At 34.0% G+C, this 27,768-nt stretch overlaps 1 protein-coding gene and 2 pseudogenes across 1 annotated transcript; 2 read left to right on the forward strand and 1 right to left on the reverse strand.

The window, feature by feature from the left end:
• Nucleotides 1–6,218: 6,218 nt before the first annotated feature.
• Nucleotides 6,219–26,635, reverse strand: LOC119369123 (BTB/POZ domain protein TNFAIP protein). The gene is made up of 10 exons (XM_037641035.2): nt 26,142–26,635; nt 18,995–19,092; nt 18,854–18,899; nt 16,537–16,619; nt 16,361–16,425; nt 10,351–10,412; nt 7,475–7,534; nt 6,763–6,795; nt 6,504–6,569; nt 6,219–6,433 (listed from the first exon to the last, which is right to left on the reverse strand). Exons 1-10 carry the CDS (start codon nt 26,562–26,564, stop codon nt 6,389–6,391), a joined length of 981 nt encoding a protein of 326 aa, XP_037496963.1. The 5' UTR covers nt 26,565–26,635; the 3' UTR covers nt 6,219–6,388.
• Nucleotides 11,426–12,715, forward strand: LOC149497656 (uncharacterized; annotated as a pseudogene).
• LOC149497657 (secreted RxLR effector protein 161 pseudogene) lies at nt 14,363–15,467 on the forward strand (annotated as a pseudogene).
• Nucleotides 26,636–27,768: the final 1,133 nt, after the last annotated feature.

Raw genomic sequence — 27,768 nt, forward strand, 5'->3', positions numbered from 1 at the left:
TTGGATTTTATGTTTTAATTAGAAATTATGAATTTTCAATAGGTAGAAGCAATTTGAGATCATTTAAAAGGAATGCCAGAATAGTAAACACTGATTGTCATAGATCTAGCACTCAAAGCAATGCAAATGTGGCTAAGAGTGGAAGCAAAGCAACTTCAAGTGGAATTGGCACTGCTACTGCACCTTCCAGACCCCCCAACAACACTCCAACTGGCAATCTTTATTCTTTCCTATTTTGATATGCCAATTTTGTTTCTATTGGAAAAGATGCTAACTTGTTTTGCAAATTTGGTATTGAAATCGAAATTGAGTTTTTGAGTCTTTGTGTTGTGAAATATGTGCTACCATTGAAGTATATGAGTCTCTCTATTCATTTTTCTTAGGTAATGTCATGCATCACACCAACTGAAAATGTGGTTGCAATTGCTCCTATAGGTGGAGGCAGGGGAAGAGGGTATAATGGAGGCCCATCACCAACTACAACCAGTAAGAGATATGCTAGAGACACAGTGGCTTTTGCTGCTAAGAGGCAAGCTACTCCTAGGAGAATTGGTATCCATATCAATGAGACAGCTAGAATGACAACATACTAGGTACTATGTAATATGTCCAATTGGAATGCTTTCATTTACTGTTAATGAGGATGAAATAAAGTAATGAATTATGGTGTTCATTTTAGTCTTCAATTAGCACTGTATCAAGGATTATCACCAACCCTACCAATTTGAAGAGCTCTTCAGTTGTTACTGGTAACATTGGCTTCAAACCTCTAGAGTTGAAATGGAAGGGTAAACATGCTATCACTGTCGGGCAACTCCAGCAACAGAGACTTGACATACAGAGACAAAGAGAGTCAACTTGATAGCCTCAAATAGGAAGAGGAACAAATGCTTCATGCCAAGCTTCACAAGGCAGCAACAGACCAACATAGCAAAGTTGCAATGGAGGAAATTAAACTAGGATTTCTGCTTTTGTTTTTGCAATTGTGAATGTTTTGATAGTTATAACTGAATTTTGAGAAATGTCAAAATGTATGACATCTTTTTGGTCCAAATAGAAGCAATTTGTATTATGTGTGCAAAATGGAACCCTACTTTGTTATCCATTTCCTAGAAATTATGAACAATTATCATCTTCAGTGACGGAATCTCAATTTGGAATGTCAGTGATGCATTTTACTTATTGCAATTTGGCTTCCAACTATTTTGTCATATATTAGCTTAACTTATTGAAATTGAAAGGAATCAAATTGAATTCTTAGACAATTGGACAATTGCACAAATAAATGAACAAGAACAAGCTTCAACTTTGATGGAAAATTAAAATATATTTGTTGTTAATTACTTCAACATGAGCTACACAGTAATAAACTACCAAAATATGCATTTTCCATAGGTTAAAAAAGTACTAAAATATCAGACCCCATTTTCCATCCACAACAACATCAACAATCCATCATCAACCTTTAATCACTGCTCTAATTTTTACAATAACAAATAAAATGTTGAACCCAACAACCATCTTCCACCACATTGCGTTTATCATCTTCTTATTTTCCTCATATTCTCTTATTCTTCTAAGGAGTTCCAAAATCACGTGTTGAATATGATTTGGCATTGGTGGATCATGCCATTGGAAGAAATTGCACTCACCAGGCATCTAAAACCAATAAAAACACACAATAAATCAAAATAAAAAAGGAACAAATATAATGTATTTTCCACATACATAAATTTTCTACAGCCATAAAATCTTTTGCCAAGATTCGCCTCAGTCCAAGACACCTTCAACATCGTTGTTTGACGATAATACAATTGGGAATGATATAATCAGCTGGGATTTCAAACATTCTTCAATTGTGTACATACAGAACCAATTTCGCATTGAGTGGGGGAGAGAGAGATCACGGAATGGGGTTTTTATAGCTCAAACCCTAATTTAAGATGTTGAAAGACGAGGGAGAAAGCAGTTGTAAAAAGGGAGGGAACAAATCTATCCTAACAACGCCGTTTTGTCTAAGTCATTATTCTTTATTCATGTTGGCAGACTTCATTTCATTCACACCCCACTCTGAGATTTGAATGTACACATGCGTTGCCAGTGTGGAAAAGGTGTTAATTTGGTGCATAATTTTGAACATCAGGTGCATGATTGGTAGGGTTATTTTGTTAAAGTTCAGGGGCCAATCTATGTATAATATTCTTCATATAACTTGATAAAAGTTAAATTTCCTATGACCTAATTCATAAGAATTTTTAGGAAAATGATAAGTATATGCATGCTTTAGGTGTATTTATGTTTCTTAAAATATATTAAGTGATTTTGAATGAATTGATGGGAAAAAAAAAGTCTTAATGAGTGTTCCTATAACTTGAAATATGAGAAATCTTGAGTTTATACTATAAAGCTTGCATGTTTAGCATATGTATTTGCTTATATATATTTAAGGAATGTTTGAAGTGAACTAGTTGATGAGTATGTCTTGAATATGAAAAATGACTTTTATGGTATGAAATTCCTATGATAAGCATTTTATGCAAAAGCATGGCTCTTTATGGTTTTGTTAGATTCTAAACTAAGAACCTTTGATATGAAATTCCTATGATAAGCATTTTATGCAAAAGTATGGGTCTTTATGGTTTTATTGGATTCTAAACTAAGAACCTTTGATGACTTTGAGTTTACTAAAAGAATATAAAATTCTATGGGTAATCTTATGATTTAAGAAAGCAAGTAAAATTTTGGGCTCTAATATACTTGGTGTCAAATTGTTGTGTGATTGGATTTATTCTGTTTTATGAGCATGCTCGGCACTTGGTGCTATTCTGTTATTTGAATATAGTTATGGTTATATGCTTAGCATGTGGGTGTCCTCTGTATGAGCGGACGCACTCTATCTATTTCTGTTTGGCTTTTAAAGCCCCTCGACTATGTTGGCGTCTAAAGCCTCTCTGACCCTACTTTTGTTAATTTGATTTCCTTCTTTTCTGCTAAGTGTATATGTGGGCCCCATAAGTAAACAAGACAAGGAAATTTGACTTAATAAGATAACATAATATAATATGTGTATTTGTGAGTTTATAACTTATACCTAGAATATACATTCTTAAATTTCATGATTTATATGTGTTATGTTTAATGAGATAATACTATGTGATTCTAGCTTATTTATATGTAATTATGTTATTAAGTGAAGATATATGACATGAGTATGAGAAGTCTAGATTCACATGTTAAACATGACTATATGTATTATAAATGCTTAAGTATGGTTAATCTTGCATGATTATATGATTATGAGTCTGAATGTTAAATTATGATTTGAATGTATGTTGTCATCACAACATTTGATGTATGTGATTTATGAGCAACATCAGTTTTATACTCAGCGCGTCAATTTCTATCACACGTAGGTTGTTAACTGAGGTGCTAGTAGAAAATCAAAATATCAGCATCAGAGCAGAAGGATTCCTTTTTGGTAGTTTTAGATTATGTCTAATATGTATTTGTTAATTATGGCATCTACACCTTAAATATAATTGGAGGTTATTTTATTTGGAGCAAATGTATAAGTTTTATGGATTTATATTACCTTTGGGTTGTAGACTTAACTCTTAAGTTAATGATGTATGAATGAATTATGGAACTTATATTTAAAAGTGTTTATGATAATTTATGATTTTGAGAATCATGGTGATGATGTTGATTAAATGATTATGCATGTATTATATATTGAATTTGAGATTTATTATATATTGGGTTGTTGGATGATTGAGGAATTGAATTGGAAGTGTTTTATATTCACAAGTTTTAGTTAAATCCAATTTTTGGGAGAAACTCTTGCAGTTTTTTTATAGGATTTTTCAAATTATTTTCTGAGTTAAAATTAAAAACTTACTAGACTTGTTAATACTTGAACACTCTTAATTCATATACTTAGTTTTAAATTTTAATTGGGATGCTAGGTTGGTGCTTCCAGATCGAATGTGGCATCCGCTATCTAATCTTCCGGGATTGAACGGAGGGTGCTGTACAGACCCTTATTGATTGGATAATCACTTTTTAGAATAGATCCATACTGATTGGGTAATTACTTTCCAAAACAGACCACATCTATTGGGTAACCACCTTGCAAAATAGATCCTTACCAATTGAGCAACCAGTTTTCAAAATAAACCCATACCAATTGGGTAACCACATTTCAAAACAAACTCACACTGTTGGATAGCCACTTTCCAAAAGTGGACTCTCAACTTTTGGGTAAATCATATCCGATATCTTAGAGTCCTTATCAAATGTCCTCCATTGGCCAATTTGTTTTAATCTGATCTAAACACTGACATTCTCTGTCTTCTTAAAGGTACCAATAGCATGATATTATAACGAATAATGACATCTTGATTCTTGAAGCCTTCAAGACATGTTCACCATCCTCCTCAGAAAGCAAGAGAGTCCTTCAAATTCATCCTCATTGATGCTCTTGGCTGTCAAAAACTTATCATCCTTGAAGAAGTTAAAGATATGTTTCATAAACAAATTTCTAATTGCTCTTCCACCACTTGCAAGGAAAAACTTTTATTGTGATTTCAGAATGTTGTTATGTTATAATCTCAATCGTTACTGCTCTCTGGACATTTTCTTTGTTTACTTATAAAAGTTGTCATTCTGTTATATTTTCTTAATTATGATTCTTCTTTTTTTTTTTTTTTTTTTTCCTTTGGGTTTTCGGGCGCATGGTTATTGTGAATATTTTTGTTTCCAGATGTGATGAAGAAGTATATGATATTTGTTTTATCAAAAAAACCTAACCAGACATTTTGGATTTTAGGAACCGAGAAGTGTTTTTGATGGGTTTGTTTGATGATTTCCACAAACAGTTCAATTAATACCTATGGAGGTATAAATTGATAGTTGGGTGGTATGGTTCCTTTTAATGGGTAATCCTGAAATGTAGTTGAGAACCTACAAACACTCAGATACTTGCGTTAGAAGTATAGGGGTTTATAAGAGTTGGTTGAAAGCGTTGTGCCAAATCAATTTAAATTGACCCATTCGTTTTTTTCTTTCCTAACCCAAACCAACCAAAAAGCTTTTTGGATCTTTTGGTGATCATGAAAATCAATTAACAGAAAATATTTTCTTGGTTAAAGGAAAATTAAATATTTTTTAACAAAAATGACTTCAAATTTTCAAGAGAGAAAAATATTTTCCCAATATTGATAAATTTATTATAAACTTATAAATATATATTTGATAATTTAATAACCGATGGCCACCATCATCGGCCACCAACAACTATTACAATTTATCATTTTTCATGCAATTTTCTCCCATATTTAATAATAAATGTTTAGAATACGACATTTCTATAATTATAGATATTTTTATGGTCTTGTAAATTAAACATTTTATATTTTCAATTAATTTTGATTATTGCAACCAAACAATAAAGGAAAATAAGTTATTTGAAATATTTTTCTATGGAAAACATTCTCCTTAAATAATATTTTCCAAAGACATTTTTTTCCCAAAAAAAATGAAATTTGTGGCTGATGTGTCATATAAATTAGAAGGTATGAATGATCATGTGATTAAATGTCTATTTATAGACGTTGAATTTTAAAAATCCCTCCAATGCACTTCTTTCGAATCTTTTTACATTCTCTTATTTTCTTTTTTGATCTATAATTTAATATACAACTAATCACTATAGAACATTAAATGTCCACGTCATCTAAAAGATACGTTCTATAATAAGTATGACAATATCTATTTTATTTTTTTATAAGACATATGTTCTATACTAGAATGTGTGATTGCCTATTTTTTTTTTTATAAGTTAGCTTCACGTAGCAAATAGACATTACCATTAGAGCGCAGTTTTTCTAATGTAACAATTAAATAAGGGTAATTCAAACTTTAATATATTTAGAAAGAAATTTAACTTTACTGGGGAAGTCTCACCCTCTAATGCTCACTTTCAATGCAGAAATGGGGAAGCAGGGTTAGGTGCGGTGACTCCGTATGTGACCAATGGCCTAAGGACTAACTTCTAAATGATGGAGGGCACACTTTTTGCAGATTAACACATATCCAACATCTCTACTATAACCAAGTGCTCCACGTTTTCTTCTAGAATAATGTGTTATGCATATTTGATGGACTCGTTTTAAGGCTCTACTAAACCAATATACATATATATATAATAATAGGAATAGTGGTTCAACAATGATAATGGATATAATACTCTATAAATTGTGTACATACATATAGAAACAAACAATTTCTGTTCTTGCTTTTTACATGCCTCAGGAGATTTTTTTTTTCATACATTTTATAACTATAAAGTCATCTCCAAGGGAAAAGTTTGGAACACCACACCATCTCATCATCTTTCACCCATCAATGACTCTAAGAGGGCTGCTTCTTCCTCCTGTCAAGAGATAGAAATCAATACAAGTTTTTCAGCAAGGAATTAATGGATTTTGTGAGCAACAACATACCACCAGGGCATTAAATTCAGTCTCCTCATCTATGGCACTTATGATAGCCGGGTCCTCCAGTAAATCCTGTTTCCATGAGAGAAATCAGTGCAGAAGTGGTACATCGAAGCCTACATTTGATAAGCTATAATAGAATATAATGTTATGTAAAATGTTTTTTAATATAATGTTTGCACTAAATGTATTTCATATGCCAAAGTTTACTACAGGAATTGAACAGCAAATAAGTTATTAATATATATATATATATATTGCTTACATCATCAGCAATTTGCAGTTGTCCATTTTGATCCTGCACAAACAAAATTCAGATATCTGAGTTCCATCACTGCCATATGAAAAGACTCCTTGTTCTGCTGCCAATTTCTTGAAATTATTCATCCTCTGATGTTCTTTAAGAAATTATAGAAGGGGAAAAAGGTCCCATCATAAATGAAATTAAATCAAGCTTCAAAAGAAAAAAAAAAAAAAAAAAATCAGCCAGCATTATCGAGTTTAGCATAATGTAAGGGTTTTGATAACTTTTGTTACAACCTCTTAAGGTTATGAAGTGATCATTTGTTAGCATGCCTTTTAGTTATTTCATCTTACCGTGTCGAGCTTGTGAACATACAAAAAGGCTGCCATATTAGCAGGTAAGGAGTTAGCTAAATCCAGATTTAAAGCCATAACAGCTTTCTTTTCTTTTCCAGAAATGGGCTTTAACTAGATTGAGCCATCAATTTCCACGAGACGAAGAAATTTTTCTTTTTTTTTTTTTTTTTTTTTTTGGTACTCTTTAACCTGGATCCTTCGTTACGGATCCATCCATTAACATAGCTTTTTAATTTTGATGCAGATATTTTGAGAAGAGACTCAAATGAATGTCACCAAAGAGGTCATAATTAAATGATTGAAACTGCAATTCTATGTTCGCGAGGAACAACATTAGATCCCATCCATCTTTCCAAGAACGGAATATCTACCATTACCTTAACAGCAACAAAGAGAAGTGGGTCAGATGGGGTATAAATCATGTAATGAGCACCATCCTGCATAAAATAAACACAAAAAGAAATAAATGAACCCAATATATGGGCAGTGCAAATCCATAATCATCAAATATGAACATCTGTTATTAAGAAGGGATCATTAGGAGTGTCTTGGACCTGCAACCACTTGAAGCAAAAAGCTGACAAGGTCACAATCTGCATGTTTCCCTTCTTAATATCCTAACTTTGACTACACAATAATAAAAATGACAGAGCCAGAGAAAGAGCCAGAGAGAAACCAAGACCATTCTTGGTGTAGGACCTTATTGTAAATTAACATGACAATTCAACTAGTCCATTCAGAAAAACAATCAGTGTAGTGGATATTCCCGTACTTTCAAACCCTAAACAGTTCTTTTAATATATTCAGGATTAACCAACTATTTGTATAAATTATTCCACTTCGGAGAAAGAATAAAACAGTTCGCTCAATGAATAAATATCACCGTGTTTTGATAATTCACACATTTTTCTACAAATGATCACTATACAGTTGAAGCCATGATTTCTTCTTTTCCATGTTTTTGTGACCTGTCCACTTGTTCAAAGTAATTCACTAAAAGAAGCCTGTTTCATTTTTTTTTTTCTTTTAATACCAAAAAAGCATTACATTTTAAATTATCTTCCTCACTTTAAAGTTCATCACCATTTTATATCTATTATGCAAACAATACCATTTACAAACATACCGTAGGAAATGAAAATTTCCTCAACCATAAATTGCCAAGAGCCCAACAAATTAATAGATATTCAATACTTTCACTGTTTTTCTGATCTTTAGTTTCATGACAAAGAAATATGTGTACAAATATAAAGAACATAAAGGGAATTATACTTGTGTGACAACAAGGCCCTCAAAATAAAGGGCTAGATTTTCTCCAGTGTTATGTACATGAAAAACATATGATGCTTGTATCACCTACAAAGAGTAGGGGTAAACATTCAGCCAATTCGATCAATTTGAGTAAAATTTTTAACCCAAAGAAATAAATTGAAATTTTTTTTTTACTTAACCGAATTAAGTTTTTAATTGAACTTAATTGAAACATTTTGAGCGAATTAATTTTGATCATTAACCGACCGAATTTAACCGAAATTTTTTATTAACCGACTTTAACAGAAATAAAAATTAACCAAAATTATTAATCACTACTTAATCAAAAAAAAAAAAAAAAAACTGAAATATTTTCAATTTTAATTTTATTATCTACTTGATCAAAACGACGTAATTTGAGTCGGTTAATTTGATTAATTCGGTTAAATTAACTTTTAACCGATCACTGAAATTTTAATTTTCTTTAATCGAACTTTTAACCAAACATTTATTCAATGAACCGAATTGGCCAAATTAACCGAATTGGCCGAATAAAACGAATTGGCCGAGCCGAATGCTCACCCCTAGTCAAGAGGCTCATATGTAGATATTATTTGTTTATTGGGCAAGTATGACTCAATCCTATGAATATTAGATTATATCAATGTAATGCATTCATTTCTATTCTTGCATTATTCACTGCCAACCATACAAGCAGAAAATTAAAAAAAAAAAAAAAGGAAAGTGGGGCTTTTTTTTTATCATTTTCTTCTAGATTTTTATTTTTTTCCCTGCCCCTCACACCAACTACATGGATGCATGCATTTAAACAAAAATGCGTCCATCAGGAGAATTACATATTTGCACCTGGAGCAATTTCAATGCTACTGCAATCAAGACTCAAGAAAAGGATGAACAAATCAGGGAAACATAGACAAACATAAAGAAACTAGGATCATATGCTTCTAGTTTCCAATGATTCAATTCATAAGAACTAACTCTCAGTGATCGAATGTTATGGAAGCAAAAAATCCATTCACATGTATAATTCTTATGTTCCCAAGAAAAAAACATGAAAAGAGTTAAAACACTAAATTTATCAAGGAACACATCCAAAAGAAATGTATTTTAGCAAGTATAGCACAAAATTTTTTAAAAAACATCGAATGGTTGCAAATCCTGTTCAAACTAAAAAAAAGTAAAGTGGAGAGCCAAAACATTAAAGAGAACGCGAATTGGTTTATGTAAAGACCATTTCTCATGATTTTTGGAAGATGTGGTTAGGTTATCAATGAGCCGAGCCGTTCATGAGCTGCTCAAGGCTCAACTTGATAAAAGCTTGCTCAAGCTCGTTCAATAAGCTTATCATGCCAAGAGCTCATTTAATAAACAAGTCAAGCACAAAAATGGCTCATTAGCTCGCGAGCCAATTTTACTGAGCGGACCTAAGATTAATTAAACCTGCACCAAAACAACGTCAATTTGGTTTGATTGGTGCGTTCTTATTGGTTTGGTAGATTTCATGCTCAAGCTCAAGCTTCATTTGCAGTTATCAAGTGGAGCCCGAGCTTGGCTATTTTTAAATGAGCTTGAGCTTGAGCATATCCATATCGAGTTGATCTCAATCTAACTAGAGCTAGGCTTGTTAACAGCCCCAGATGTGGTCTAAGAACAGTTTTTAGATTCTAATATTCAACCACATATTAGAAGTAGACTTTTTGAAACATTATCAGAACTAGATTCTACAATAGTCAAGGATACCTCCACATCTTTTGACTTAAACATTCAAGTTTGCTTGCCCTCAAAATAGACCAGAACATACAATAAAAGAATAAAAATGGTTCGCAGAAAAGCCTAGTGCAAAATTGTAGCCAATTATGCCAGACACACAAATATTGATACACAATTCTAAACACACAGACTCCACTAAATCCAGGACTATTAATTAGAACAAAGATATGAACATAAAACTACATGCTCTCATTAACAATAATCACATTACCAGATGGAAGCATGTAATTTCTACACCTTCAGTGGGTAATCCATCTACATCTTGACCATCATCTGTAACATGTTACAAGCACTACAAGTTAGCAAAATATCTCATACAAGAAGCATACTCATATCAGAAAATTTCAAATTTAAAACTTTATTTTTTGGAGCACCACCACTGCCCAAGGATATGTAAGAGAAACACCAACAGACAGGGTAGGGAGAAATATGAGTTCTAAAAAAAAAAAGATAAATAGATAGAGAAAGTAAAAAGAAAAAGGTCCCGAACTTAGAAACATCAATAAATAAAAGCAACAAAATAACACAGAGAACATGCATGTATAGAAACATACTGATACATGACATGATGAATCTTGGAAATAGGATGCACCTAATATCTATGTTTTGAAGGAAAAATTCAATGAAGAATGAGAAAAGATATCGACCCTAGATAACTTTGCTAGCATATCCATTTATCCACATTGTAAGCAATATAAGAGAAGCAAAGGCAGAATGCCAGAAACAAAATTTGGAAACTCCAAGATGATTTCACCTCCTTTTTTCTTTTCTAAGCCCCAAATTTATACAGCCCATACTATTAAAGGTTTTACTGGGACTTCAATCCATTTATATATCCAAACAGGGTGCCAAGATAAAGGTGTTATGATTAGCTGCTGTAATTAGCTGTAATGAGTTGTAATTAGCTGCTGAGATTAGGAGCTATAATTAGCAGATTATTTGGGATCCTTGATTAGTTACCTATATTGTACATATGTAGTACTATTTATATCCCCAATTCTTGAGGGAATAATCAAGTCAATATTTCCTCTCATTCTTCTTCTTCACATGGTATCAGAGCCAATAAAGGGCCTGAATACATTCCTCTTCTTTTCTCTTTCTCTCTTCTAAGGGATTTCCAATTACCCTATTATTCTCTCTCTTCTATAGTCACAGCCACTATCCCAGGCCTACCCAGTGACCGGTGAGCTCAGACACCAAGTCGCGTCACCAGAATCCTCGCTGTCATCAGCCACACGCCGTCGACAGATTCTGCCACCTTCCTCTTCACTGTTCTGCTACTGAATATGGCTGAATCAGGTCTAATCAAGTCTCTTCTTCCTAATTCTATTGGTATTACTACTGTAAAACTTCAAGGCAGTAGCAATTACATTTCTTGGTTCAATTCTATTGAGCTATGGTTCTTAGGTCAAGGATATGATGATCATCTTATTAAAAATGCTACTGATATCGTTGCAACCGATAGGACGGCATGCATTAAAATTGATGCTCAGTTGTGTAGCCTATTATGGCATACTCTTGATCCCAAATTACTTCCTCTTTTTCAGTCCTGTAAAACCTGTTGTAAGGTCTGGACAAAAGCCAAAACATTGTATACCAATGATATACAACAAATTTACAATGTTGTCTCTAATATTGTCCATTTGCAGCAAAATCAAATGGATATGGCTAGTTACATTGGGCAAGTTGAGACATTGAAAGATGAGTTTGTTTCCATTATGCCTTTCACAGAGAATATTGCTGAACAAGAAAAACAAAGAGACAAGTTTTTTATGGTCTTTGCTCTAATCGGCCTTCGACCCGATCTTAGCTCTGTTCGAGATCAAATTTTGACTGGTTCCATTGTTCCTACCTAGAAGACATTTCTGCTCGACTTCTTCGTATTTCCATCACTCCAGCTGCACCTCCTAACATTGAAGCCTTTGCTTTTGCCGTCCAGAATAGTAATCAAAATGGAAAGGTAATAGGTATAAGGTTCACTGCACTTATTGTGATAAACTAGGACATACTCGTGAAACCTGTTGGAAATTACATGGTAAACCGTCTCAGAATCAATCTGCTGGTACTGGACGACCTGCATGCTGGTTCAGAGTAATGGAGCTGGAATTCTTCCTTTGCCTGGTACATCAAGCAACTGCATCACTCTGACAGGATCAGAATATGCCCAATTCCAGGCAGCCAAACAACAAGCTCAACAACAGTCACCTAGTCTACAGCACTCTAGCACTTCAGTTGCTTGTTTGTCTCAGTCCTCAACTGGTACTCCTTGGATACTTGATTCCGGCACTTCCGATCACATTTCTGGTAATGAAACATTGTTCTCTACTCTCATTCCTACTCTAGACTCATCCACAGTCACCTTAGCTAATGGTTCAGAAACTAAAGTTAAAGGCATTGGGACAGTTCAACTTATTCCATCAGTAACTTTACAATCTGTCTTATACACCCCTGGTTGTCCTTATAATTTAATTTCCGTTAGCAAAATCACCGAACAGCTTGATTGCATTGTCTTTTTCATAGCTAACTATGGTGTTGTGCAGGATCGGCGTACGGGGAAGACGATTGGAAGGAAGTAGATATGCATCCTGACTCAATCTTTTGTCTGATGAAATGACAATCGATCTCAATATGTTTCGTTCTTTCATGAAACATTGGATTTGAGGCAATATGGAGTGCTGCTTGATTGTCACATATCAGTGTCATCTGTTTTATTTCTCCACACCTCAACTCTTCAACTCCAATCGTCTTCCCCGTACGCCGATCCTGCACAACACCATAGTTAGCTATGAAAAAAGACAATGCAATCAAGCTGTTCGGTGATTTTGCTAACGGAAATTAAATTATAAAGACAGCCAAGGGTGTATAAGACAAATTGTAAAGTTACTGATGAATAAGTTGAACTGTCCCAATGCCTTTAACTTTAGTTTCTGAACCATTAGCTAAGGTGACTGTGGATGAATCTAGAGTAGGAATGAGAGTAGAGAACAATGTTTCATTACTAGAAATGTGATCGGAAGCGCCTGAATCAAGTATCCAAGGAGTACCAGTTGAGGACCGAGACAAACAAGCAACTGAAGTGCTAGAGTGTTGTAGACTGGGTGACTGTTGTTGAGCTTGTTGTTTGGCTGCCTAGAATTGGGCATATTCTGATCCTGTCAGAGTGATGCATTTGCTTGATGTACCAGGCAAAGGAAGAATTCCAGCTCCATTACTCTGAACCAGCATGCAGGTCGTCCAGTACCAGCAGATTGATTCTGAGACGGTTTACCATGTAATTTCCAACAGGTTTCACGAGTATGTCCTGGTTTATCACAATAAGTGCAGTGAACCTTATACCTATTACCTTTCCATTTTTGATTACTATTCTGGACAGCAAAAGCAGAGGCTTCAATGTTAGGAGGTGCAGCTGGAGTGGTGGAAATACGAAGAAGTCGAGCAGAGATATTTTCTAAGGTAGGAACAATGGAACCAGTCAAAATTTGATCTCGAACAGAGCTAAGATCGGGTCGAAGGCCGATTAGAGCCAAGACCATAAAAAACTTGTCTCTTTGTTTTTCTTGTTCAGCAATATTCTCTGTGAAAGGCATAATGGAAACAAACTCATCTTTCGATGTCTCAACTTGCCCAATGTAACTAGCCATATCCATTTGATTTTGCTGCAAATGTACAATATTAGAGACAACATTGTAAATTCATTGTATATCATTGGTATACAATGTTTTGGCTTTTGTCCAGACCTTACAACAGGTTTTACAGGACTGAAAAAGAGGAAGTAATTTGGATCAAGAGTATGCCATAATAGGCTACACAACTGAGCATCAATTTTAATCCATGCCGTCCAATCAATTGCAACGATATCAGTAGCATTCTTAATAAGATGATTATCATATCCTTGACCTAAGAACCATAGCTCAATAGAATTGAACCAAGAAATGTAATTGCTATTGCCTTGAAGTTTTACAGTAGTAATACCAATAGAATTAGGAAGAAGAGACTTGATTAGACCTGATTCAGCCATATTCAGTAGCAAAACAGTGAAGAGGAAGGTGGCAGAATCTGTCGACGGCGTGCGGCTGACGACGGCGAGGATTCCGGTGACGCAACTTGGTGTCTGAGGTCGCCGGTCACTGGGTAGGCCTGGGATAGTGGCTGTGACTATAGAAGAGGGAGAATAATAGGGTAATTGGAAATCCCTTAGAAGAGAGAAAGAGAAAAGAAGAGGAATGTATTCAGGCCCTTTGTTGGCTCTGATACCATGTGAAGAAGAAGAATGAGAGGAAAATATTGACTTGATTATTCCCTCAAGAATTGGGGATATAAATAGTCCTACATATGTACAATATAGGTAACTAATCAAGGATCCCAAATAATCTGCTAATTATAGCTCCTAATCTCAGTAGCTAATTACAACTAATTACAGCTAAATACAGCAGCTAATCATAACAGATCCCAATGTAAAACTTATTCCAGGACAGGGGAAGCCATTTAAAGATCCTGGCAGATATCGAAGGCTTGTTGGAAAATTAAACTATCTTACTATTACACGACCGGATATTTCTTTTGCCGTGAGTGTGGTTACTCAATTTCTTCAGTCTCCATGTGATAGTCATTGGGATGCTATTGTTCGCATTCTAAGATATATCAAAGGAACTCCTGGGCAAGGTCTGTTATATGAGAACAAGGGTCATTCACAAGTGGTTGACTATTCAGATGCAGATTGGGCAGTTTCTCCCTCTGACAGATGGTCCACTTCTGGTTATTGTATCATGATTGGAGGAAATTTAATATCATGGAAAAGTAAAAAGCAAAATGTTGTGGCTAGGTCAAACGCAGAAGCAGAGTATCGAGCCATGGCCTTAGCCACTTGTGAACTTGTTTGGCTCAAGCACCTTCTTCAAGAGTTGAAGTGTGGAGAAATAAAACAGATGACACTAATATGTGACAATCAAGCAGCACTCCATATTGCCTCAAATCCAATGTTTCATGAAAGAACGAAACATATTGAGATCGATTGTCATTTCATCAGACAAAAGATTGAGTCAGGATGCATATCTACTTCCTTTGTCAGTTCGAACGATCAATTGGCAGATATACTGACCAAATCTTTACGAGGACCTCGAATTGAATACATTTGTGGCAAGCTAGGAACATATAACATGTATGCTCCAGCTTGAGGGGGAGTGTTATGATTAGCTGCTGTATTTAGCTGTAATTAGCTGTAATGAGTTGTAATTAGCTGCTGAGATTAGGAGCTATAATTAGCAGATCATTAGCAGATTATTTGGGATCCTTGATTAGTTACCTATATTGTACATATGTAGTACTATTTATATCCCCAATTCTTGAGGGAATAATCAAGTCCATATTTCCTCTCATTCTTCTTCTTCACAAAAGGCATCATACAAGATCATAGTTTTTGTCCAATATTAATTTCTAATTTAGCCTGCTTCCAACGCTATCAATTACGACTCGAGGTCTGGTTCTGTGATTGATCTCATTCCTTTATTATCCTGACTGCTATCCATATTCTCTTAGCCATCAAGGGGTGTTGCTTCTTGATGTTCACTCGAAGGCGAAAACTGCAGTGATTGGAAAGACCTTGATATATTTTTCTATATATACAGCACAATAAGCAGATTTGATTGGCTTGTCATTCATGCACCCGTCCACAATGGAAGAACGAGTGATCCGTTCCCTCTGCAGATCATGGCAATTTGGTTCCCAATGGCCCATGAAACGAAAACAGGCAACATCATCGTACGCTTGACATTTTTTGTCCTCTAATCGTTTATTAATTTTTCCAGTTATAGTTTAAATTTAATAGTCAAGCTTCATTTTTCTTGCTTATTTGTGTTTTTTAAATCATTGTCTACTATGACTAGAGAATTCTAGTTATTTTGAACAGATAGTGATTTTTAGGAATCCAAAACTTTATTATATTTAATGAAATTTTTGTTTAACTATTGTTTTTGTTATCTTAAAAAAAAAAAAAAAAAAAAAAAAAAAAAAAAAAAAAAAAAAAGAAAAGCTCAATATGGCATTGGCCATTATCATTACACTTGGCCATGATACACCATTTAAAATCTAGTTACTTTCTCCCCCTAATCTTCCCTTAACGAAGAAAAAAAAACCAAATGGAGGTAGGCCATTGATATTTCTACTACCATAAATATCAACAACTCAAATGCTACAAATAATGTAATAACAGGAAGGCCAATTACCTGTGCGGAAATCGAATATATCATCTTCCGAGTAACAAAATCCTCCCCTTGCTGTATAACAGAATCTGATGAGACCACAGAGATAAAAGCAAACAATGATAAGCCTGATTGTAGAATTAAAACACATAGACAAACTTGAGATACATTAAACCAGTAAAAATTATATTCTGGCGTACCCGCTGTGTACTAGGTGCATGTGTATCTTGGCCAGAGCATATGCAGCAGCCGGAAGAATAGCTTCAACTTCTTCATCACTGACCTAAAATGTAGAAGCATGTAGACAACAAGGTTGGCTATATTAGGAGGGGAAGAAGCAAGGAAAAAGAATAATGAAAAGAGCAAGAGAAGGGTATTCCACTAAATAATAACCATATAATGCATTCACTGTCTTAAATGCTTAAAAAGCAAGCCCGAAAAAGACAATTTCTCCCAGGAGCTTATTCGTCCAATTTCATTGCCAATGGCAATCTGCCTAATCCAACACTCAGTTGACAGAACTCCCTTCAAACCTCAAAACATTTACAAATTTTATCAAAATTTTGCTCCTGAGGATGGATACAGTGGCAAAAATCTCAAGATGCACACATGCACATATCCTCAGAATGGAAGATATATTTTTCAAGCATCATTTTTCTTTAAATCAAATTCCTAATGCTTGTAGAAAAGTTTAAAATGTATAATGAAATTTGAACCAATTAACAACTAGAATGGGTAGTACAAAATCCCAAGGCAACGCAAGTAACATTTGTAATTTTTTACTTTATGATCACCTCTCTGATGATACAACCAGACAAGTGGTGACATCTATGTTTCAAATGCTTTCAATTTCCTCGACACCTAATCATAAAGCTCATTTTTCAAATACAATATAGTTCTCATTCATACCACATAGGATGGAAAGTAGGAAGCCAAAATTTCTGATTTTTTTTTTTTTTTTTGACACTGAAACCATCTGTAGAACTACTCGCTATAACAAAAAGTTATAACTTGGAAACTATCTATAAGTCCACAAATGCGTATACAACATCTACTAATTACCACCCAAAGTTCCCAATGGTAGTTCTAGTAACTAATGTGTCTACTAGTGGCATTATTTCAAATTCAAGAGACACATCTATCATAAAAGTCCTGTCAAACTTAAACATTTTGACAACTACAACCAGCGACACTATTCTTACAACAGACAAATTGAGATTTTGAAAGTGTGATGAGAAAGGGAAGAGAAAGGAGGCTAAATTGGTTAACCACTAAACTAACACCCCCATTTCTTTTGGTTAGAGGACAAGAGTAAAAAAGAATGAATCACTTAACATGAAAGTGAATGAAACCCCATATCATTAAGGAGTACAAAAGATGGAGATCATCTATAAAAATAGAAAGGAGTCCTTTCCTTTATACAAAATCATGAAAGGACATTATTTCCTTCAAGCCATGACTTCAGCATGTTTTGTAATAGGTACCAAACAATTTTTTTCTTTTTTGTCTAGTGCAAATAGGCCTTTTAATTAGTGGATGTGCATTCCAAGTCATATTATTGTGGCATGTCATGTTACCCATTTAATAATTGGGTCATGCTTGTATTTGAATCTTTTTATTCTATTAGCTTTCAAATCAATGGTGTTTGAATTCTTTCAATTTTGTTATTCCGCATTTGATCCTTTACATTGCGTTTGTAGTTGTTGAAGTGACGTCATTGACAGCAAGCATAACAGACATGCGTTATTTCTGAGAACAAAAAATAGTTTCCAAACATATATCTGCAGAATTATCTAATAAATGCAAGTAATAATAATGCATAGTTCAAGTTCCCCTGAAGAACTAATAGGATTATGCCCTTAATTTAATGAATACAACTTACACCAAAAAGGGTAAAAAAGAATGCCCAAAAGAGTTTGATGACTCTTATCTTGTGTTGAAGTCAAAACTTGGTAGATACTGCGAGCTATTTGTAGTGCTTTAGGCAAAAATTCAGGACCACAAGCAGAAGTTGGGAAAGAAAGTGCAGGTGGGATGTGAGTTAATCAAACTTACAGGCATCTTTTGAGTGTAACAACCATTCTGAGAGATTTTCAATCCGGCGTTGCACATTGCTAGATAACAGAATGGCTTTATTTAAATGCAGTTATATATGGATATTGTACTAAATATTCTTCTCTAGAGAAAAATAAAAACTGTTATCCCATCAATTCTCCTTCCCATTCCCACATTTCCCCTCAATGCAACTTAGGGAAAGAAGAAAACAAACAAAAGTAAGATTCTAACTCAGGTATTTATCAAGTCCAAGGAGAAAAATACTAAAAGAAGAAGAAAATAGAAGAATCACAGACAAAATTGATATCCAGAATCTAGGGCCATACAACAGTAAGAAACATTTTATGGAGTCAACTGTGACAGGCAGAATTTAAAATTAAATATTTAATAATAACATGTGTCCATAAAGATAATAACCAAGGAATATTTTATACTGGAGCGTTAAGGGCCAGAGAAACATACAGCTGACCACCCATCAATATTCGTACTCTTTAGTATCTGCACAGGCCTGCAACAATGAGTATCACAAATTGAAAGAATGAAATAAAATATTCATTCAATATATTTAAAATCACATTTCCACATTGGGACAGAACTACTTACGTGTCTACTGGGCACAGCAGCATGCATTCATTCCCATTTGAACTTCTAAATACTCTCCTTATAATGCACTCTAATGGATAATTATTGGAGGAATCAACCTGTCAATACTATTTTAGGATTTTGAACTCATGAATGAAAAGAACAAAAAGAAAGAAGAAAACTGGCAGGTTACTTTGCAAGAACACAGTTATTAAAGGTGCAAAGCATGCTATATGCGCAAGGCACCAGGTGCAGGAGAGCGCCAAGCAAGGAGAGGTGCAAAAATAACTAGAAAGAAAATTCAGAAGTAAAATATAATATTCACAAACAAATACAATAAATTGAATCTGCATAACCAAATTAACACTTAACAATCAACACTCCTTGAGAATTTTCTTTGATAATCCAAGCATTTCCCTTATGCTAGGTTTGATTGGGAGGGTAGATGGAAGAAAGAAAATGAATTCAGACTTTTTTCCAGTCTAGATACAGTTTGGAGGGATGTATTTAGATATGACAAACAGGGTGTAAATGAGCCAAGCCGGCTCGCGATATATTAGAGCTCGGCTTGAAAAGAATTCGAAAAAGCTTGAATCGAGCTCGAGCCGGCTTACTTAGCAAACGAGTTGAGCTTCAGTCCAATGATGTTCAGCTAGAAAACCCGTCGAGCCTTATCAAGCTTTCATATATACACATTTATATAATATTTATTTTAGGCGTACTCGAGCCGAACTCGAGCTCAAAATTTTTCGAGCTGAACTCGAGCCCCAAGTCGAGCTCGAGCTTTCATCGAGCCAGGCTCGAGCCTAAATCTTTCAAGCCCATCTAGTTTCAATCTGAGCTCGAGCCTAACTAAATTCTACCAAGCCGAGCTTTGAGCCTGGCAAGTTCAAGCTCGGCTCGACTCATTTACACCCTTAATGACAAACACCTAAATTCATTTCCTTCCTCCTTTCCATGCTCCCAACCAAGCATAGCTTTAAAATTTAAGATCTAGCCTCTGGAAGCGACTCGTTAATATGTCAGATGACTGCTTCTTAGAATCACAGTACTCCAACTTGATATTCAAATTATTTTCCTTTTTTTTTTATTTGGTCATCAGAACTTTATCACCAAAGCTCTCTGCCAAACACTGATTCTTGAATCTTTTTCATAATCATTGGATTCAAACATGGAAAAATTACACTTTTCTTACAAGAATTTGGTTTCACCATCTTGTTAATGAAGAGAGAACTTATTTTAATCAGGAACAACTGAAGATGGTTTTTTTAAGATTTTTTTCTGAATTTCCAGGGACCACAGGACCTGCATTTGTATCTCCATGCCTTAATTTTGGTTTCTTCTTCATTGTACTCATTTTTCATTATCATAGAATTATTATGCACTTCAAAATCACTGACACTTCGATTGGCAGAATCAAAGTTCAAAAGGAGAACTCTGATCAACCATCTAGACACAAGCCATCTCACACTCATTTGGGTCAAAAATAGTGCAGGAGTTGTTCTTAAAAACTAGAATAACCTTGAACTCAGCAAATTTTGAACTAAGCTAGGTATCAACAGGACATCAATAATAACTTTAATATCTTTCATTGTCTTCACAGCAATAGAACCTCCTTGATAAGCTTCAACCACTTCCCCATTAGTTAGATTCACTCTTGTTTTGTACTTTTACCTAAAAAATGAACAATCAAGAAACCAAATATGCTTGTCAATTTGTTAAGGAATTTGCGACGCTGTGAATCAATTATCATCAACTTGATGTTGATCTTCAATAAAATTGACTTGCTGAGTAGGGGGTTGCAGCTCTCATCTTTAATCTTGCAAAAATTTCTCACTGTGACCATATTTATTGCAATGCCTATATTGCCCTTTTTCCCAGCATTTGCTTTAATGACGATTAGTTCTTTCACAATAAGAATAAGGATAAATCTTCCTTTCTTGTCTTCAATTTTGCCACAATCACCTTCTCTACTTTCTTTTTCTATCTAGGAAAACATGCTCCTTCGTAGGACTCCTCTCTTTGGTATCTTCTATGCTCTTGTGCTTGCAAAGCTTGCACTAGCTCTTATAAGGTGAGATTGTTCAAGACCTTAGATTCTTCTTAATCAGGAGTTTTGCCTCTAACATTTCAGGCAGGGTGACCAACACCTTTTTCACAACCCTTCTACCTCTCAAATCTTCAACAAAGAAGTCTGATTTTGTTGACTATCCATATGTCAAAATGTTCTTCAACAGATTATTAATCTTTCATCCTAAGCATCTCAAGCTCTCTTAAATTAAAAAATTGCCTTACTATCTTGGAACTCCTTAATCTTTTTCCAAGCCTCCTTAGCTATTTCACAAGTATAACACTTTGATAATCTCACTAGACAAAATTGAGTGAATAAGCAACTATGGGATTTCCTCACAAGAGATAAAGGGATCTGCACAAATTTCCACAGGTTCCAACAAATCAAAGGCTTTTACATGCATCTTCACATGCCAGATTTGGTAATTTTTTACCAGTGAAAACAGGAGATGGAGGAGAAAAACTACTTGAAGCCATTTCAGATTTTTTTAGGGGGGAATCTTACTATTTTCTCTCAATCACTTATTTTCTCATAGCCACGGCCTTCAAAGAACATTTAAGCTCTGATACCATGTTAGCAAAAAGGTAGAGAAGCCATGACTTAAACAGATCAAAATCATGCGTTAACTTTGCTTGCTTCCCCTCATGCTAACTATATAAGAAATTGTAGAATATAACACTGAGATTCAATACATATGAAACATATCAAAATATAACCACATGTTATTCCTCCCAATTGGCAAAATATTATTATTATTATTGTTAACCTAAAAGTAGCATCTAAGAGGCAATGATGGTAGTTCATATCACCATGTCACGCTTGTGTTGTGTTAAGATAGAACTACTGAAATAAATGGAACTGAAGTACAAGAAGATTAAATAGACAAGTAATACAAATATGAGACATGTTACACATTTGATAACCAATATGTCTTAAGATCCAACTATTGAGATAAATGGATCAACCAAAATACAAGAAGATTAAATACACAAGTAACTTAAGCACAAGACACGTAACCCACTAACAACCAAGGTTAACAAAATACAATGGGACATAACTTAGTAATCATCAATTAAAAGATTAATACTTTTTACAGGCTCTAAGATTCAAACCCATAATTAATTAATTACAAGTATCCTTTAGAAGGTTGCAAACCATTTGATGGAAAGAAAGGACATGTCTTTGATTCGCAAATAAATTATACATCATCTTCCCAAATATTTCCCTTCTCTCCCACTGCTGTATTACATATGTAGTCAGTTTTATTCCCGCCTTTCAAGCCCTGTGAGGATTAGGAGTTGACATATGCAGGCTTAGACTTATTTTATATATAATTAAGTGTATAATACTTACTATGTCTAGAAATACTTATGATAGTAATGCTTTATTTATTTCAGTTGTAGGCATTTTTTCTTGTTTCATTTTTCACTATCTTATCAAAAGAAAAAAGATTCTTCTAAGCTAATCTTTTAAACCCCAATTACCGAGTTCTAGAAAACTTATCCCTAATATGTAAAATACGAATTTGTTATAAGGCTCTTGGTTTCAGTTCAGTATGGTTTGGAACAAGATAGGTTCATTATTCACTACACCTGGGAAAATCAATAAGCTGAAGAAGAAGTGTTACATTAGAAGATACAAGACTCATTACTTCTTGACTACAAAGGGTATAGACCAGAAATTCAAAGTGTTGAAGTATGTGGATAATCCCACATTGGATAGATATAAATTGGGTAAATGGCATATAATGAGGAAGTTGAACCAACCAAAATGGCTTAGGCCGTTTTGTATTAAAGGTTATTCAAACTCATTATAAGCTCAAATATTAAATACATTGTTAATTGAATTTGATTAATTGCTCCTAGGGCCCAGATTCTCAATAAAAAGCAAAGGGCAATTTAACCTTGAAGATGCAATTTAACAAGCTACCAGGTTTAAGAAATTTGAGATTCATGTCTATCCAAATAGTCAAAAGCATGAACTTATCATTCAACTTTACCATTTTTACTGTCTGGCGGCCTAAACTAATTGAGGAAACTATTGCAAACATAATCTTTTAAATTTTGTACACATTAACCACTTTTTGACAATTCACCAACTGCATGTTATAACACACTCTCAAGGGAGTGAAGCATGCAAAACATTGCCTATGTCACATTATTAGTTAATAAAAAAGGATGTAACAAGTTTTTCTCTCTCTACTTCTATCTCTGTTAACAACTCAATTTGTGCAATGCAATTTGAGAAAAAATCAACCTTAGCCTTGAATCTTTCAAAACTATTGGTTGCCAATCATGCTCAAGTAACCACTGAATAGTTTCTCTACCACACCACAATTAGAATAGTGTTGGATGTAGATACTTCCCAAAATTTTGAAATGTTTAGGATACGAATTTAATAAACATAGCTAAGAAATCAAAAGCTTGTATTTTATTACACGTCATTAAGCATGTTTGTCAATTTATTTATTTTAGATTAATGATCAATTTTACCCTAAACTTTGAGACTTTTTTATATTCTATTCTGATGGACCAGCCTAAGCCGTTAAGGGTATATTCCAGAAGGTCCAAAGAAGGGCCCAAGATCAACATGGGGATTGCTGCCTTGGGAATTAAGGGAGAAACATCAGCCACACCAATGATTGGGACACCTCTCCAAATTCAGTTAAAAACAAGGGGGTGATCGTGAATATAGTACAGCAGAGGGCAAAGAGAAGGCATCTGTTGAAAATATTCCTTTTCATTTGTATTGATGGAGAGCTACTGAAGGCTCTTGGCTTGATTCTTAGGATTCAAGAATTTTCCCTTTTGTTCTAGTTTCTATTTCTTTTCTTCTTCATTTTTAATATCTGAAGATTGTAACCTGTAACACTTGATTCTGAATTGAAATACAGATTTCTTCTTCTCATACCCATTCTAGAATTCTTTGATCTTCTGTTTGTTTATTTCCTTACTCTATCATATTCATTTGGGTTGCCTAGTAAACCCTCTCTCTCCTTGTTAGCATCTATACTAGCTTAAATATTAAAATGGTGGGTCTTGCGCGCTCAATAAATCCATTAAGGTTTGGGATAACTATTGAGAAATTTAACATTTCAGGGGGTAATTTAACTCAAAGCTAATCCAAGTGAGTTAGGTGAGTTCATAGGAATGATGATTTTAATTTTTTAAGCTAGCATTAATGCCAATTAGGAGAGAGATTTTTATCAAGCAACCCAAGCATACCTACGGTATAATTGCAATTAAGCCAACAAAGTAGGCGATAAAACAAAAGCTTAGGATAAACTTCGAAAAATTGATCATTAAGCATCTGGATTTAGTTATCTCAAAAGAGTTCAAAGGGGAGGTTTCCACTGTTCTCATTTCTATGAACAACTAAGAAGTCAAAGTGGTCTATATGAGTTTCTTAGATTAGTTACAAGAACAAATCACTGGTATGTAAACAATAAAGAGTATACAATCATAAAGAAAGAGCAAATAGCAAATAACTATAGGTACAAACAAGGAATCTCTAATATTATCAAACTGACTTTTAACAACCCTAAATCCATTGAAAGTGTTTACTTAGTTTATTTCACAATTTAAATGGTCATAAGTCAAAAACAAATAAACATCAACTTTGTTATGTTTGTCGACTTATTTTTTATTAAATGAACACAACTCAATTTTCACTCCAATCTAATTGGTCTACTATGTGGATTTTTCTTTTTTCCTCTATTGCAACCAATTTACTATGCTTTCCAATAAAGCCTAGCAATTCCAAATCCTTCTTAACCACTTTACATCTTTATTTGAGTTATCCACCTCCCATCTTCATTACACTTGTAACACGAAAGTAACAAATTCCACATTATGCATTCACCATCCATGCTTTATCGAGATGACATTCTTCACTACCCAATACCAATACCATTTGATTATGGCCGGAAAAATAGTACTCCCTCCATCCCAAAAAGATAGTTCATCTTTCCATTTTGGTCTATCCCAAAATATAGTCCACTTACCTTTTTTACATTATAGTTAATCTTTAAATTGTTTATTATATGCTTATTAAGTTTTATTTTATTTTCAATAATCCTTATTAATTCTTTACTTTTCCCAAGTCAGCTCTACTTGAAATTCATATGTTATTTAATAAGTAGTTTTATTCTTCTTTTTTTCCTCTTGAATTTTAAAAAGTCATCAATGTTAGTCATTCTCATTAACTAAAATTTATATTTACCGATTTATATTATCAATATGGTTTTTATCATCTCAATACAAATATTTGCTCGTGTTATTTAAGTGGATATAAAAGGAAACTTATAGTAACAAAATTATTCACTAACCATAATAACTTCCATTTCTTAATGTGTGAAAAAAGAAAGTGGACTATCTTTTCCATTTCTTAATGTGTGAAAAAAGAAAGTGGACTATCTTTTTGGGATAGAAGGAGTAATATTTTAGAACTTCACTCAAAATTTGGTAAGGATTTTGGGATCACCTAAAACATTTGTGGCACCTCCCTTTTCAAAGTTCTTGTTGTTGATCCTTCAACTACATTCCTAAACACTCTTCATTCTTTTGCATGACAGAACCCAAATTGATCATTTTGCAAAACTTTTACTTCATCCAATTCAACCCTATTTTTGAAACCCTTGAGTCTTCTACGACTCCAACATCCAATTGATCCTAGAAAAAACAAAGGAAAAACAACTTCCATTCCATAAGCTTATCATGCTTGCTCACAATGTACATGTGCAGGCACACGTGTAATGACATAAACCATTCTTAACTACAAAGTATGCCATCCTGCCTTTTTATAAAGTTATGTATAATAATCAGACGTTTTTTTACTTGACAAGAAAAAAGTTCATCCACCAGATAAAATTCGATTTAAACAGTTTTGCCAGTAAGAAATTTCTTCAAACTTCAAAAGTAAGAAAATTGTATCCAACAATAAATACAGAACAAGCAAACCTTTCAAAAATAATTGTGCATAGACTTTAAATAAGGAATATATTAAAAGAAAATAGTATCAATCTTTCGCTCACAATTGGACACTAGAAAGAGGAAAACCCACAAAACTGAAGCAAACAGAATAGGAAAAATGACTCACAAGAGTAGCAATCCGCTTGTTAGAAGCCATGAGAACCCTTCCAGTTTCATCTACCACGAATCCCGCAGGCGCCTTTGGCAGTGGCGTGTTTGGATGATAAGGCAATGACCTCGAATTTGAATATGAATATGAATCATTATCAATATTATCATCAGCTTTAATGATTTGAACATCCCTCAAATGATTAGGGGCGTCACTTTTGCCCTTTTTCTTCTTCTTCTTGCCGGTGGAGGCTGAAGAAGGAGTAGAAGCAGAGGACCGTTTCTTAAGTGGACCAGTCTGAGACCTTGTGGCTTGGCTAATGGGTAGCACTGGTAAGCTGATTTTAGGGTTTGAGATAGAGAGTCTGGCGGGATGGTGAGATTTAAAAGAGAAGAAGAAGGAGAGTTTATTGAGTTGATATGCGGAGATTGAGAGGGCCATTTTCTGGCTCTGCTTGTTTGTTTTTTCGGACGAAAAGAAAAGAGTTTTAGTATAGTTTTTAGATACAGCCACCTGCACATAATTGCTTGCTTGGCGTTGGTGTAGCAAAACCCAAAGGGAGAATTATTATTTTGTCCCTTAAAGTTTGGTCAAATGCACTACGTGGTCCTCACTTTTCTCTAAATACATTATTACATTCTTAATTTTTACTCTCATCCAATACTTTAGTCCCTCCATCTATTTTAAGAAGATTTACCATTAGTTTATATTAAAAAGTCAAAAATGCCCCTTATTTCATCTAAGAAAAAAAGGGAAAAAAAAAAACATAGACCTTATATGAAAAAAAATTCAAAATCTTTAAGAATACAAAAGGCTATAATTTTGAGATGAAATTTTATGGACGAAGCTATTATAATGTTTTAAAATTTGTTTAGCTATAAGCTATTATAGTATCATATGGTAATGAAAATACAGAGAGCCAATTCAAAAACAAAAAAATACAGAGAGAAACAGGAGAAAATGCAAGATAGATACAAATAAGAATTAGAATTATAGATTCCTTTCTCAATCAAATTACATCTTTCTTCTTGTTTATTTTTCTTTCTTCAAATCTGAACCAAATAACTATTTTTAAGAAAATTGAATGAAGTGAACAAAATCGTTTTCTCTTTATGGGAGACAAGATGAAGCAAAGAAATTCAAAAAATGAAATTAAAAAGTTTGTATTGAAATCAAAAGCAAATTGAAAATGACCCTCTGATTTCAAAACCTCTCAACTCCAACAACTATCCATTGAAACGACTCATTGGTTCCACCCTACCTGAATAACCCAGATTTGAGATATGGGTCCTCAAGACTCTCTACTCGGCATTGAGCAGAGACATCAGTAGTCAATCTAAGCAAAGCTTTTATTGTCTGGGTTGCATATCGATATGGAACCGAGCGAGATTGATAAAGTTTTGCTCATGTATAACAAAGATTGAGCATATCATTGAATTTTCAATCTCAAATTGGAATTCGTTTAGGTAACTTTTTCTTTCAATTGCTCGCTTAATTTCACCTCTAATATAACTCTCACTCTAATGCCTTGTTTGGATTTTTTTTTTTTTTTGGCAAGTAGAGAGTGCATGATGATTAGGTGAGATGAAGAAAATGAAGGCTGAGAAAAACAAGAAGCAAAGAAGGTTGATGAAGGGTTTTTAGC

This window comes from Jatropha curcas, chromosome 3 (assembly GCF_041381405.1).
Source record: "Jatropha curcas cultivar XTBG-Jc1 chromosome 3, XTBG_Jcur_1.0, whole genome shotgun sequence".
NCBI lineage: Eukaryota > Viridiplantae > Streptophyta > Magnoliopsida > Malpighiales > Euphorbiaceae > Jatropha > Jatropha curcas.

What these genes read in the sequence shown, in the direction of transcription:
- LOC119369123 (XM_037641035.2), bottom strand. Translation starts at nt 26,564, where the DNA reads ATGGCCCTCTCAATCTCCGCATATCAACTCAATAAACTCTCCTTCTTC. An exon ending in ACAAGCGGATTGCTACTCTT is followed by an intron (nt 19,093 to 26,141) that starts GTGAGTCATTTT and finishes TAGTATTGACAG; the next exon opens with GTTGATTCCTCCAATAATTA. An exon ending in TTCTCTTTGTTGCTGTTAAG is followed by an intron (nt 6,796 to 7,474) that starts GTAATGGTAGAT and finishes TTGTTTGTGCAG; the next exon opens with GATCAAAATGGACAACTGCA.